The sequence below is a fragment of the Panthera leo genome, chromosome A2, assembly GCF_018350215.1.
Source record: "Panthera leo isolate Ple1 chromosome A2, P.leo_Ple1_pat1.1, whole genome shotgun sequence".
NCBI classification, from domain to species: domain Eukaryota; kingdom Metazoa; phylum Chordata; class Mammalia; order Carnivora; family Felidae; genus Panthera; species Panthera leo.
Window position 1 is genome coordinate 37,064,382 of NC_056680.1, and position 13,390 is coordinate 37,077,771.

At 39.6% G+C, this 13,390-nt stretch overlaps 1 protein-coding gene across 4 annotated transcripts in view; it reads left to right on the top strand.

The window, feature by feature from the left end:
• The window catches only part of MITF (melanocyte inducing transcription factor), a 220,648-nt gene that overhangs the window by 113,439 nt on the left and 93,819 nt on the right, over window positions 1-13,390 (top strand). The window contains exon 1 of one of the 4 annotated variants that reach the window (XM_042929961.1): window positions 6,823-7,353. The exons of 2 other annotated variants lie outside the window; for them this stretch is intronic. In XM_042929961.1, coding sequence (XP_042785895.1) covers window positions 7,298-7,353 — 56 coding nt within the window. In that variant the 5' untranslated portion in view covers window positions 6,823-7,297. Of the gene's footprint in view, window positions 1-6,822; window positions 7,354-13,390 lie in introns of those variants that run through there. One more of the 4 variants, XM_042929962.1, reaches the window with a different exon arrangement.

Consider the following 13,390-nt stretch of genomic DNA (forward strand, 5'->3'; position numbering starts at 1 on the left):
GCGTTAAACACTACGGTGAGAGAAAAATACCATGGTTTTAAACTCCTGAAGTGGAAAATTTTATTTATCATGAAGTCACATCGTAAATAACTTTGGGCCCCCACAATGACGACAGCCTTATCTTTTCCTGTTTATTTCCCCAGATAAAGGAAAGTAAATTGCAGTTTTACTAAATTTCTCGTTTGAAGAAATGTCAATCAAAGTGGCATAATCTCATCAGTGTTTGTCTCTCCAGCTCCTTGTTGTCTCATGAACTTGGCCTGTATTGTAGATTGTGATCTGCTTATTGCAAAATACCCCAAATAACAAAGAAACGGCCTCTGAATCTCCGTTAGTGCAAGAACCAGTGTTTCTTTTGAAGTGAACCCTAAGAGAATCTCAGAAAGCTCAATATAAAATTATTCTGTTATATTGATTATTATATTCAATGAAAGGCCAAACTGTTACTTCATGTATCTCTCCCTTCGTTAATTGCTTAAAAACTGACTTCACACAACATTTGAGATGCCTCTTTGCCAATTATATTTTTATTCTCAGGACAGGTTTTTCTAAATGGTCTTTAAAAAATTAATTTTTCGTTCCAGATGTTTGCATAAGCATTTAAACGGTTCTTTAATAATGTCGGAGTGAGCCTAAATCAAGTTTACCTGGGGTCATCTTGGTCTGCTTTTCCTTGTTGCAACCTTAAAAGGCTTCTTTGTGTGCCAGGTACAATGAGCCGTCTTTCAGAAGATGCTGGACCATCATTTTTACAGTGAGATCTGTTCTTGGTAGTAGAAGAAAATAGAAACAGGATGAAAGAGATCATCGTGATTGAATGGTACTGAACAGTTATTTCTGCAGATAGGTGGTCATTAAAAATTGCCTTCAGTCAGGCTGTGAGGGCTTCAAATTAGAACTGCTGGACCCCTTTCTTGTCACTTTGTATCTCAGTACTTACTCATGAAGGTCAATTGTGTTCAGCAACTTAAAGTTTCCAAACATAGTATATAATTGTGCTTCCCATTCATGCCTGTTGACGCTCCCTTTCTAATTAATTAAATGCTGTGAGATTGTTCCGTGGAGGGGCCTTTGTTACTGATCTTTTTTAATGTTGTTGTTCGTCTGTCCATTCTTCTTTCCTTCCTTCTTTTCACCCATCCAGCCATCCAGCTAGCAAATATTTATCGAACACTTAATCTGTGCCAGGCACTGAGAATAAAATAAATACAAAGGACCCTGCCTTCAAGGACAGAAGACAATTAGACAAATAAAATGATCATACCTGGAGAGGGAGGTGGTGGGGGTGGCGGAGGGGACTTCTCTGAGGGAGAAATGTCACGCCTGTAAAGCCCTCCTCTGGAAGGTGAGGAGGAGCCGGCTGGGGGGGAGTCTCTGGAGGAGGCCGAGGAGAACACCTGGCATGCGTCCCCTCAACCCGGTATTACGACGGCACGGGTATGGGAGTTTGGGTTTCTGTGGTGTGAACCCCTGAAGAACAGAGTCCCTGGCTTCCTCACTGCTGTCTTGCACACGGCCCTGAGAAGACACCTCGCACATGCTGGGCCAGTCAATGTTTGCACTGCAGGGGCCTTTCAGTGCCTCGTACTTTTCCCAGAATGGGGCATAATGATGTGTGGGGAGAAGGGGGCGTGTGTTCTTTACTCTTGAGAGATTTTTGAGTTTCATCATCACACTCACGGTACTCTTTAATTACCTCATAATAAGGCTTTCACTGAACGTTCGTTCAAAGTATGTCCATAATTCCAAGTGGTTGTTTTAAAGGAGTAAGCTCTGCAAGTAGAAACCTCTCTATTCAACAAACGAGGATGCTTACCTTCTGGGGTATTTTCTTGCCACTCTTAGATAGTTTACATAGAATATATTATATGTATATATGCTATAATATATTATATATTAGTGGGAATATATATTATATTCCTGGACCTGACTTCACATTGGACTTTTATGAGAGTTTTTTTTTAAACACACAGAATTCCAAACTCACCTGCTAGAGTCTCATTCAGTCATTTGTTTCGGGAAAGATCCCTGACATTAAATGCTCCTGTGTTGATGTTGAGGGAATAGGGTGGGGAGAAGAGTCCCCAGGCGCTTGTGATAGGAGTACAGGCTCGGGAACTATTGGCTGGGATCATACTGAAACATTTGAAGAGAAGGTACGTGCTTCCTAAATTGGCTGTGGGGGGTAGTTCATGCATCAGTATAATGCTGGTCACACAATGATCCCTCAGCTCTTAACTGTCTGAGGCCAGTGAGTAGTAGAAGTGTGAGTTTCCTAAAAACAGCAATGACTATCAAAAGAAAAGACAGAAGAAAATGGTGTGCTGTGGGAGCAATAAAACATTTGATATCCAAGTAAAGTAAGAATTATGACAGCGATAAGGGTTCTCTACTTTTCCTCTGCTGAGTTTTGGACAGGGTAACAAGTAAAACCTCTTATCTCTTCTCTCACCCATTCAAAGTGGTGATTGGATTTTTCCTTCCAAAAAGATTCCAAGGCCCAAATTTAGCATCTAAAGGAAAATTTGACTGTCACTTGGATGGTTGATACTTTTAAGTTCCATTTTAGTTAAGGTCATCTTTGTAAAGGTCAGTAAGAATTCTGATGACTCTAGTTTTTTTTTGCTGAAATTTGGGGCAGGGAGTAGTAATTAAGATTTGAAATGCACTGGAATACAGGTAATATTTTTACTCTGCATTTGGTGTTTTGTGTTTTTTAAATATTCTTTTTCCTTTTTCTCCACTTGCATTTCTTTGTGTTTAAATTTAGGGTGTGTGTGTGTGTGTGTGTGTGTGTATGTGTATGTATGTGTATATAATATATATATGTATATATATATATATATGCATAAACATATGTATATGCAGTTGGGATACTCATCTGGATAATACAGATGTGCACAAGAGAGTTATTTTCATGTTATAGATTAATGCATTTTAAAGATTTTTTTTTAAAGTAACTTTTTAAAAAAAATTTTTAGTTTTAGAGAGAGTGTGAGTGGGGGGTAAGGGTAGAGGGAGAGAGGAAGAATCTCAAGTAGGTGCCACAGAATTGAATCTCAGCACGGAGCCCAACGCAGGGTTTGGTCCCATTGTCCTGGGATCATGACCTAAGCTGAAATCAAGAGAGGGATGCTCAACCGACTGAGCCAGCCACGGACTCCCATTTTAAAGATATTTATTGAACATCAACCACAGACGAGTAGATTCCACTAGGTTCTAGGGATACAATGGTGAACAAAAAAGACAAGGTTCCTGCTCCTCTGAGACATTTGTTGAATAATGGGGTGACACCTTGAGGACTGGTATTTTATTTTATTTTTAAATTTGTAATTGAAGTGTAGGTGACATACAGTATTATATTAGTTTCAGGTGTACAACATAGTGAAATGACAAATACATTGCAGAACACTCACCATGATAAGCGTACTTACTGTCACTGGACAAAGTTATTACAGTGTTACTGACCGTATTCCCTCTGCTGCACTTTCTGTACCCATGCCTTATTTATTTTATAACTGGAGGTTTAATCTCTTCAACTCTTGCCTATCCTCCCACCCCTCTCCCCTCTGGCAACCACCAGTTTGTTTTCTTGTATTTATGAGTCTGTTTCTTTGTGTTTGTTTGTTCGTTTGTCTTCCAGATTCCATATGTAAGTGAAATTATATGGTATTTGTCTTTCTCCTACTTATTTCACTTAGCATAATACCCTTCAGGTCCATCCATATTGTCACAAGTGGCAAGATTTCACTTTTCTTTATGGCTGAGTAATACTCCATTGTGTGTATATATACCACCTCTTCTTTATCCATTCATCTATCATTAGACACTTAGGGTTTCATATCTTGGCTATTGTAAATAATGCTGCAATAAACGTAGGGGGACATCTATCTTGAATTGGTGTTTTGTTTTCTTCAGGTAGATACCCAGAAGAGGAATTACTGGATCATATAGCAGTTCTCTTGTTAATATTTTGAGGAACCTTTATACTCTTTTCCATAGTGGCTGTACCAATTTACATTCCCACCAACAGTGCCTGAGGGTTCCTGTTTTTTTCACATCCTTGCCAATACTTGTCATTTCTTGTCTTTTTTATACTAGCCGTTCTGACAGGTGTGAGGTGGTATCTCTTTGTGGTTCTGATTTGCATTTTCCTGATGAGGAGTGATGTTGAGCCTCTTCTCATGTGTCTGTTGGCCATCTGCATGGCTTCTTTGGAAAAACGTTTATTCGAGACCTCTGACCCTTTTTTTATTCAGGGGTGTGTGTGTGTGTGTGTGTGTGTGTGTGTGTGTGTGTGTGTTAAGCAGATAGGTATTTTAGTATTGGGGAAATGTATGTAATATTTCATAAATTTTGTACATGGCAGCATATGTACACATTTAAGTCAAACTTTACTCCATTTGCTGGTGGGTATTTCAATGCTGTGGCCAAGAACACTGCTGTAATATAGATCTTTCTAAAGTACCATGAATAGTTGAACACATGCCCCTTAAAAGTAATTTTATTTAAATACTTATGTAAACAGTCAATGGACAGCCTTCTTGGGGGTGGTGGATTATCTGGGATGAAAGGTCAGGCGATGTCATTGGCTGAACGTGCCAGGGGAGCATTTGGCACCACTTTGTGTCCCTGATGGAATGGCTGGAATTGATACCATTGGTTTCATGGTCAACATTTGAGATCTCATGGAGGGTACAAATTTTCCCTGTGTGTAAGCATGTAATAAATCAGGGTTTCAGTTCTAAAACTTACCCGGTACCTTGTAACTTAATGCACTTTCAAATAGTGCCCGAAGTAAGAGGGAGTCCAGCTCAGTCTTTTTAAAGATAATCTAGCTATCCCTTAAAGTTCCAGATACAGTGATTTCCTACCCTTTCTATTTTCCTTCATCTTCTACTTTCTCTATGGTTTTTCTTTTTTTGCTATGTTCGTTTTACTTTGGTTCTCTAGGTCGGTCATTGTGAATCAAGGATAACAGCCCTAACCGTCATCATAACCATAACAGCTGTTTTTTAATTGAGAGCTTACTATATGTCAGAGACTAACACATCACTGTATTATATTCTTCAGTTCTAACAGCATCCTGTGGGATAGGCACTTATCATTTACCTTTCTCAGGGGAAGAATCTGGGGCATGGCAAGTTTGGTAAATTTGGACAAGGTCACAGACTTAATAAGTGGTGGAATTTCAGCCTGGATAAGTTGGCACCAGAACCTTTGTACTTTATTTTTATGACATTTTGTGACAGAGGTAGGAGAAGAGAGGTTGGGTAGGTTAGTGTGTATGTGTGTGTGTGTGTGTGGGGGGGGGGGGGTTAGATAGTATAGCATCTTACTCCTCTGTTTACCCCAGCACCCAGCACAACACCTGGTGTGTAAGAAGTACTCAATAACTATAGTTAGTGAATGCAATTATATTACATTAGGGACCTGGATTCCCTACCCTACCCTACCCCAAGTCTTTTTATTGGTCTTTAGTTTTGTCAGCACTCTGTTCACTATTCTGAACTTCTCTTCACCCTTTCTACCCTCGGTGCTCTCTCATCCCCCATGAACTATCATCATGTCCTACTAGGACCATTTCAGTAGCCAATCTTGGCTCTCTTTTAGCTGAGTCTCAACATAGCAGCTAGAGGGAACTTTCTAAAACTCAAATCTGAGCCCTTTGCTCCTCTGCATATAGTCTCTCTGTGGTTTCCTGTTCATCTTGGATCAAAATCAAGTCCTTCTCCCTGTCCTACCAGATCCTATGTGGTCTGGCCCAGGTCATTGCTTTGGTTTCATGGACACCATGCTTTTCCCTCCCTCTCTGTCCTCCCAACTATAGTGGATCATTCTTGTAATTCCCACCTCAGGATTCTTGCACGTATATATTATTACCACTGCTCAGAAGACTCTTCTTCCACGCTCTCCTTTCCCCCGAGAGGCTAACCCTGCTGAGATCTCAGCGCAGAGGTCCCTGCCCAAGAGAAGGCTTTTCTGACCCTTACATTTTAAGCCTTTCCAGCTCCCTGTAGAAGTTATTACATGTAGTATTATCTGACAGTGTGATTATTTAATATGTGTGTCCCACTAGCCCATAGACTCCAAGAGTTTACACAGTGCCTGGGACGTAGTAGGTGTCCCCTAAATATTTATTAAATAAAAGAGTGAATGAATGAACAAATGAGCAAAGAATAAAAAGAACTAGCAATAGCCTGCCTGAGACTACCGACTAAAGATTTCCTATTATTAAAGGGAGGTGAAAACAAAGATAATTTCATTGCATTATGGAATTCACGCTTGATTATGGCTTGTAGAGAATGCATTGTTTTCCCATCATTAACTTTGGAGATAAACTCTTAGGCACAGAGAGGTGAAGTAACTTGCCCAGGGCACACAGCTAACCGGTGTCACATGTCTTCGTTCTGACCTTTGAATGGTGTGTAGAGAGAAACATACATATTTTCATAACTCTCCAGCACTCTGGTGTGCTGAGTCTGTAGGATTTCCATCAATATTTGGTAATATTGATGTTGTCATGTTGGAATTTTAAGAACGTCTTTTGAGAATGCGTGTTATTTTTATTTCTTCTTGTACACCAATGCTTCCAGAATTAATTGGGTGACAGTCTAAGAATACACAGATATATGGCCTGAAGATGTGTATGTCCTAAAAGATGGTGTCCACAATTAGAAGCAGCTTGTGTTTGGCTCCCACCAGGACTTGGTAGGGACAACCCTCATCCGCTTGGGGTCTGAGGGTGAGGAAGTCTGTCTGGATCTCTAGCCTGCCAGTAGGAGAGCATGTGCGATTATCAGATCCAGTTCCAAAAATGCCCGAGATCTCTCAAACTGAGAAGGGACGCAAGCAATCCTACAGCCCTCCTAAATTCTGAGACTCCGTTAAGTGTTAAAAATTCCCCGGGATGTGAAATTACCTCCCTTTCAAGTTCTCCACTAACTAACGCGCAGCCGCTGCAAACCTCAGCCGGTACCTGCAATCTGGAAGGCTAAGAGAGAGCATCCTGAGGTGCTTGCCTGGCTGCTGGGTGAACTGTTGGCCTGCCTGGGTCCTTGCATCGTCCCTTTAGCAGTGTGAGGCAGCATTTTTGTCCTGCAGGTACAGTAGGTACTGGATTAAACAGGTCTGCTGTTGAAGACAGACACCAGGCACCGTTCTAGCACGAGCTGTGTTTGGATTGGAGTTTCCAGGGCCTTATCAGGAGCCACCCCTAGTGACACAGCCAGTGCCAGAACTAACTTTGACTTTCACTCTTCGCCAAGGGCTTGAAGAGCACCTTAAAGGAAAAAAGATGGAGGCGCTTAGAGTTCAGATGTTCATGCCTTGCTCCTTTGAAAGCTTATATCTGTAAGTGAAGTTTTATTCTGGAAATAATCCCGGGACCACTTAACAGGAGCGATTTTTTTTTTTTTTTTTTTTTTTTTTTTTAAGGGGGAGGCTAGAGAACGGGAGGGTTTTATTGGGAGTTAAAAATACTGGAACTGTTACTTTGTTACTGTGGCTTTAATCAGCTTCAGCTGTAGCCTCTAATATGTGGCCAGGACAAGGATAACAACTAATTTGTTGGTGGGGGGGTGGAAATGCTGGCCCATTAGCTTTGTCTTGTTTAAAATTGAATGTCGGTCTTCAATTAATAATGCCAAAAAAAAAAAAAAAAATGACCGCTTGAACAATCCGAGAACAGAGCTTGATTTATGATTATGGGGTAGGTTGCAGCTCAGCTTCGTCATGAATAAAAAAGGATTTTCTTCAGGAAAACGAGTGTCCCTAGCAGTAGCATTTGTCAAAATTGCCTTATTGCAAACCCTTTGGATTTTTTGCTTTCTCCTTTTTTTTTTTTTTAAACCTTACTGTGGAACAGTAGCAGTTGCATTTATAAACATCTCGTTTGCATTTCTGTATATTGATTTCTTTTTCTCTTTGAGAGGAAAACAAAACATCCAAACATCAGAGTCATCTGCCTGGCGTGTAAGTGTAGAACAAATTTGAAATGGGCAGTTTCAAACAAATACTAAAAAAGAGAAAGACTAAGTAGATGATAGCGCCCCCCCCACCCCCCTTTAACATTTACTTTCAATGTTAGATGATAAGATTTGAAAACAATACTAAAAGCTGTGTCCCTAAGTGAATAGGCATTCAAGCAAATCAACTTATGCAAAAGCCACCTTTGGAGCTTAATAATTATTTACTGAACGTTCCTGGGTCATGAGAGAGGTTGTGATTAAGTCAGAAAAGCATTATGTTCAGCAGCTTGTGAAGGTGTGTTTAAAGACGACAAGAATAGTGGAAAAATACTAAATGTAGCAGAACTATTTTTAGAATTTGATTCTTAAAAAATGAATCCCCACAAATTGAAGCACAGTTAGAGTTCATTGTGTTTAGTAGGTACATCTTTAGAATTTCTTATAGTAGCTTTTAAAATGATTTCTAATTTTTTTGCGTGATTTTTGCTGTATTGAGTTTGCTTTCACTTGTATTTTTCATTCTGTAGGTCATAAAAACAGTTTAATGACTTATTTCTTTGAAAAAAATGAGTATTTTATGGACAAAGTTTATGTATATTAATTATGTATTTAAAATGTCATTATGCTAGAAATGTTATAAATTTCTTCCTCGCAAAGCAGATAATAGTTAGGGAGATGATGTCTGCTCTTTGTGATTCATACCCCACAAGAATGTACTATGTAACTTACTAATTTTTTTAATATTAATTTAATGCAAATTAACAGATGACATGAAAGGATAAAACATGCCATTCTGATGCAGCCTAAGGACAGTGATGATGTCACCCTTGAATTTACACCAAAATTAATTCTTACAACTGCTTTTGCTTAATTGATTTTGAATTTCTTTTTCTGGTTAAAGAAAATACTCACCATAGGAGCATGCTTCCCTTCTAAACTCTCAGAATGAAATTCTTAGCACACATCTTTGACAAAACTGTTCACTGAGCTGTTGCCTATTAACTTCTTTGTGCCTGTTCTTTTAGGGAGGGCACATGCTGTGAATTAATTGTTTCTTTTGTATTTTCCTCTAGGAAAGCAAAAGAACACCATAGCAGAAGGCAACATTCTAAGAGTTTTGGCTTCCTAGAAAATAACTTGTCAGTTTTTACTAGTTTTGAGATTTTAAGAAGATGCTGAGGATACCAAATCAAGAATTAAAACATAGAATAGTATAGTTTGTACTTACGGCCCACGTGGTGTGCTGGCCACCATTCTAACCCATATTAACACATTTGATTCTCATAATTGCTCTCTACCTAAGGTACTGTTTTCTCCTTCCATTTTGCAGATGAGAAAATTGAGGTTTGGGTAGGAGAAAAATCCTGCCCATGTCCTGTAACTGAGACATGATAGAGCCACATTTCTACCCTTAGGTATGCTGGCTCCAGGACTTCTGCTCTTTTCTGTTATGTTTTATGGATTTTCATTTAAGATACTGAATGAATTGATGTTTCCTCCTCTGCCTTCTTACGGAGTGGTTTTCCGCAATGCACAGATTTCTGAATTACTCCAGCCATTCCTCATTTGAGCTTTTGAGGGGGGACATACCTAGTCTAGTGCCACAGTATTTGTCTTTCAAATGTATTTCCTTGTATCCAGTTCACTATTGATAATAATTATAAGGCAACTATTTGGGGCAATAGATCTACAAAATATATACATCAATTATAGGATCTGTTCTGACTTGAGAAATCTGAAAATGTAGAAGGAAAGTTTGGCTTAGAATTAAGGAAATGCAGTAGGAGTCCAGAGCTCTTGGGAAAAATATATTCTCTGTCACTGGATGATTCAAGCAAATGGTTTGACTAAAAGGTCTTCTGACACTAAGATTCTAATATTATCTGATTTTAAGAGGTGGAGTATTTGTTAGGATAGAGCCACCACATTTATTCACTGAACAGGCATTTATTTGATCCTACTGTGTGCCAAGTATTCTTCTGGGTGCTAGGGAATCTATATGTGAATAAAACATAAAACAAAAATCCTGTCCTCATGGAGACCGGGTCATGAAGGACTATGCACATTTTAGCTCCATTCTTAAGTCTGGGCCTCATCTTTGCAGTTCAGAGTGACTGCTGGACCTCCAACCATTACAGCCAAAGTCTAGGAGACATGATGGCAGAACTTAGACGTGAAGCTAAACTAACCAAGTTCCTGGAAAGCTGGGTAATGTTGTGAGTGGCACTGTACCAGCTAAAACGAGGAGAAAATAGGGAAATGGATATTGGATTGTTTGAGTTATAGATTTTAGGCCAAAACTTTACTTTTTCCAGAATGACTTATATTTCCTAAATGTCACAAAAACCAGCTGTGGTACTGCAGGGCACATCAAACTGGGCTTAATCAAAAATGGAGGTTGGCCTTTGCAAACGAATATCCGATGTTCAGGGTTTTCAGGGCTTCACAGGTCATTCGATTCATTTGCTCAGTGTCATCCAATGCTGGCTCCTTCTTTGCATTTCCTCCTTCTCTGTCCTTTCTTCCTTCAGTCCACATTACTGTTTCAACTAGTTGGGCTTTCTTTTCAGTTGGTCCAGGAACTTCCAGACTTACATCTCACCATCTTTCCAAATCTTTGCATAAAGAGAGTTCTTTTACCCCAGTAGTTATAGTCCAAAGCATTGGACTGACTCTTGCTGGACCACTTTGGAGCACAGGCCCATGTGATGGATATGCTGATTGGCCAATCCTGGGTTGTGTTTCTATACCTGGAGTCAGCAGCAGCGTTATAACCTCATGAACTGAAAGTGAGGAGGCTGGTCCTTCAAGATGAAATCAGGGTGCATCACCAAAGAAGTGGGGCAAGATGCTGGGCTGCTCATGAGGCCATCACTTGTCCTTTGGTCTGGATTTCCACACAGTATTGCAGACTTCCCATGTTGGGAAGGTATGTCCTAGGCATGCATAAAGAAACTTCTTCCTTTTAAAATACTGCAGGTGGAGTGTCATGTCATGCCATCTCAATTATTTGCACCTTACAGGGGATGAGTCTTTCAGAGCATTTTAAAACATAGCAGCTAGGCGCGAATGGGATTCCACAGTTGGATAGAGTAAGCAAGAATTGTAGAGTGTGGCCTAGTGGAAGGGAGCTTGATATGAAAGACAGAGAGCTTGACTGTGCAGCATCTTAACTTTATAGGTTTTATAACCTTTTGATGGCCTGGCTCTCCGAGGCACTTTCCTGTAGGGAATTGAGGGCTAAGAGTATGCCAGCCCGTAGTGGCATCTGTGGAAGATGGAGAACAGTTGTGGTCATAAAATGAGGAAATGGCATCCTCGTATCCCTGGTTGAAAATATCGTTTAGTAAGAGTTGACATTCTCCTTAGTTACAGAGTGTACTGAAGTGAGAAACTCTGCGAGTGGTGAAAATAACCAACTTAAAAAAAATCTGATGATGAAATTGCCTGGAAGAACACTGGTCATATATTACTGAAGTCTCTTAAACATTTTTGGTAATCCTTCCTATTTAAAGAATTTTTTTTTCAGGCAAGGGCTTGCAACATATTTTTATTTTATAAACATGTCAATAATGTTTATATGTTAAACACATTATTTACATTATAACTATATTACATTATTTACGTGTGCCATATTGTAATGGTATATGTATTACATTGTACAACATGTACAAAAAGAGAAAATAAAAGTGAAGGATAAAATTTTTATATAAAGAAACGTTCTTTAAAAAATTTTTTTAACGTTTATTCATTTTTCAGAGAGAGATTGTGAGTAGGGGAGGGGCAGAGAGAGAGGGAGACACAGACTCTGAAGCAGGCTCTGAGCTGTCAGCACAGAGCGTGATGCGGGACTTGAACCCCTGAACTGTGAGATCATGACCTGAGGTGAAGTCGAACACTTAACTGACTGAGCCATCCAGGCACCCCTATAAAGAAATGTACTCATCTTTTCTTCCTGAGCCCCAAGATATCGTATTTTGTATGATATCTTTTGAAGAATACTGATAGACTGGGGGTCTTATTAGGGTTCTCTTTAATTTTGATCTAATCAGTTGCTGAGATTATTCTTGCTGATACTAGCTTAAAATTATTAATCCCGGGGCTCCTGGGTGGCTCAATTGGTTAGGTGTCTGACCCCTTATTTCGGCTCACGTCATGATCTCATGGTTCATGGGACTGAGCCTCGCGTTGGGCTCTGTGCTGAACATGAAGCTTGGGATTCTCTCTCTGCCTCCCTCTCTGCCCCTCCACTCTTTCTCTCTCAAAATAAATAAATAAACTTTAAAAAAAAAGAATATTAATCCGGAATAGATGCAGAGAGTCTTCAGTTTTTACCAATGAATTGGAATCTAAGTGTTGTTGAGAAGTAGAGATTTCAGATTTTAACTTCTATGTCATTGGTGTGGTTCTTTTTAGAATGTTTTCTTCCTTTGGTACAATGAAAGGTACAGAACTTCAAAGGACAGGAGTACTGTCCACTTAGGGCACCGTGATCTTCCTCACTCCTGGCAGAACCTGTCCCTTGGAAAACGTCCAAATATTTGGGGAAGAAAAGGAGAGGAGAAAGACAAGCTGTACTTTGCAATCCTTTTTCTTTACTCTGTGCCAGAAACCTGTAGTGTGTACTGTTTGAGCCGGTAATGTTACCAGAAAAATTTTGGCAGGCTTTCATTTTTTTTCTTGACCACTAAAACCCAGAGTTGATCATGACGGAAGTTCAGAAGATCTCCATTTTTGAAGCCGAGCTGTGAAATCTGGTACTTTCACATTTACATGGATTATAATCCATATAAATATAGTCTTAGATGTTTTCAGTACAAGTAACAACACCTTTTCTTACTGGTGCTCGGTTGAAAAGGACATGCTTACATTTACAAAGTGATTACGTAAGAAGGAATGGGAAGGTGAAGATAATGGAAGGGCTGATCATCCAGAAATATTGGATACACAGACTGTCATTTGAAGAGATAGATCCATTTGCCAACTCTCATTTCAGTGATTTGTGAACTTGGACGCACTGGTAGAAGATTCTTCAGAATTTCCTTTTGCTGACAGAACAAACTGGTTTGAGGGGAAGTTTCTGTAAATTCAGCCTGCTGGTTCCTTTTTCTTATGATAAAGTAGTTGTGTTGTAACCATGAAGATCCATTGGCATTACTGGAGAGATGTTTTTCATTTGTTTGGTTTTAGAGCCTCTAGTCCCCATTTCATTCCATTCCACATGTTGAAATCAGTGCAATAAAGACTCTTCGGAGCTCTTGGAAGGCTTGCTGGAGATGTGGACGGAATGTGAGTTTCCTCAGATGTGGAAGACAGTGTTCTTGTCGAAGAATCAGAGATGTGAGTTCCAGTCCCTACTAAACTCCTTGAGCATGGCTAGGCATTGGATTCAGCTGCAAAATTTTTACAGACAAGCTTAT